This window comes from Cryptomeria japonica, chromosome 9 (assembly GCF_030272615.1).
Source record: "Cryptomeria japonica chromosome 9, Sugi_1.0, whole genome shotgun sequence".
NCBI lineage: Eukaryota > Viridiplantae > Streptophyta > Pinopsida > Cupressales > Cupressaceae > Cryptomeria > Cryptomeria japonica.
The window spans coordinates 10,144,929-10,146,731 of record NC_081413.1 but is presented as its reverse complement, the minus strand read 5'-3'; the positions used below and the strand labels follow the sequence as shown (position 1 = coordinate 10,146,731).

General features: G+C 35.3%; 1 protein-coding gene across 1 annotated transcript; it reads right to left on the bottom strand.

Moving 5' to 3' along the window:
• Window positions 1–545: 545 nt before the first annotated feature.
• LOC131057586 (protein DMP3-like) lies at window positions 546–1,490 on the bottom strand. The gene has a single exon (XM_057991736.2). It carries the CDS (start codon window positions 1,423–1,425, stop codon window positions 802–804), a length of 624 nt encoding a protein of 207 aa, XP_057847719.2. The 5' UTR covers window positions 1,426–1,490; the 3' UTR covers window positions 546–801.
• Between the last annotated feature and the right edge of the window lie 313 nt (window positions 1,491–1,803).

Genomic DNA, 1,803 nt, shown 5'->3' with positions numbered 1-1,803 from the left:
GTATGGTTTAATGAGGTTCTTGGCATCCGTGTTGTAATTGTCTAATGCATTTGCTATCGGCCAGGAAGAAACGAAATGGCTCTCATTCCATTCCCATTGAATTTAGAAATGATTGGTCACATTTTATATTGTTGCAGTCAAACAAAAATTGTTTTACTTAATATTGTTGCCTACTCCTTTCTTATATATATCTGTTCTTTCAAAGATTAATATATGAAAATCTTTTACCCCCTCTTTCAATTATATCCATTATAAAACATTATTTAATATAGTTCGATTTCATATATTGATCACATAAATCATATTATGACGGAAAGAATGTACATTTAGACTAATTATAAATTAGCCCACTATAAAATGAATCTAATAGCTAAATCATATACTAAAATCCATATTTCTAAACTAATCAATTACAGGAACTGTTAACATAGTTTGATTAAATACTTGAAATAATATATTAAATAAAAATATTAAACAAAGCTTGCTTTTAAGAAGGCCCAAAAGGATTTAAAACAACGAACAAGAAAGCAGGCGTTGAGAATTGATAATTTTTAAACTGGAGAACATGGCTCATCTTAGATGGTGGTCCTTATTTCACAGTATCAATACAAAAGAATAAATCTAATGAGGTGGTTTGAAAGTGAACCTTACCTGAAACATACAGAAACCAAGGTAAAGACAAGTTACAACATATGAATGAAGTAGTTCAGGGGTTCAGAAATTTTCTGGTAAATTTCACAATGCGAACGGAACAGCCTATATACTCTAACCTCTATTCCTTATAACGATGGTTTCTTAACCTCATGTTGTTGTAGTAGTTGCAGTGCTAACGGGACTGCTAATTCCTTGGCGTTTGCAAGGAAACAAAACTAATATAGCACTACTCACTGCACTCACAACAATAGGGATAGCCTTATACATCTTCCTTATATTGCTTTCAGCAGAGGGATACAAACACTGCACAATGTTTTGGTCTGTGAGGGCCATCACAGCAAACACCACAACAGCCAAAGTTGCATGGAACAAATCCTTGAGCGTGATCTTATAATTTGATTCATTAGAAGGCTTCACTTTACTACCAGTGGCTAAACCATTTAAAGTAGCAATCCCATAGTGAACCTTGCCAGTGGAAGAATCAGTGAAGGTGTCTACCAATGACAAAATAAAACACGCAATCCCAAGAATACCCACAGCTATTGAAACAAGAACCTTGTTGGATGTTTTGCAGTCTCCATTGTCGGAAAGAAGGTTTGAGAGAGCCTGAAATACAAACAATATTCCAGTGGGCAATATCTTTGTAATGTTTGATGCAGAAGATAATGTGGTATTAACGACCTTGGTAGTTGTTGTCTCGGTTGAAGAAGATGTAGCAGATTCTCTCTTTCCTTCCTCGATAGACTTCACCTTGCTATCAGATTGCCCCATTCTTTCTCTTCTTACTCCACTACTGATTCTGCAGTTCTCTTGAAAATAATATATGTATGCTCAAGAAGATCAATCGATTTATCTGTGTTTGCAAAGCAGTGGCTTGTGCTTATATAATGGTTTAGGAAATGGAACTTCTTTGTAATGTAATCTGTATTGCACAGCCGGCAGGATGTCAACTTGGACTGATTGTTTCTAAGACTTGACTTTGGTTTGTTTTCGCGTTTTTTGAAAGTCCGTTAAGAAAGTTTCGTCGAAATATTTTTTCCGCAGAATGGTAGTTGCTGCTTTCTTCGTTTCCTAGTCTTTCCAAATTATGTTGACTGCCTATAAATCTAGGACGCGTCTATTCTGGGTCCAAAACGACAGTACAGATTG

Excerpts from the sequence above, each read along its gene's own strand:
- LOC131057586 (XM_057991736.2), bottom strand. The coding sequence starts at position 1,425 with ATGGGGCAATCTGATAGCAAGGTGAAGTCTATCGAGGAAGGAAAGAGA.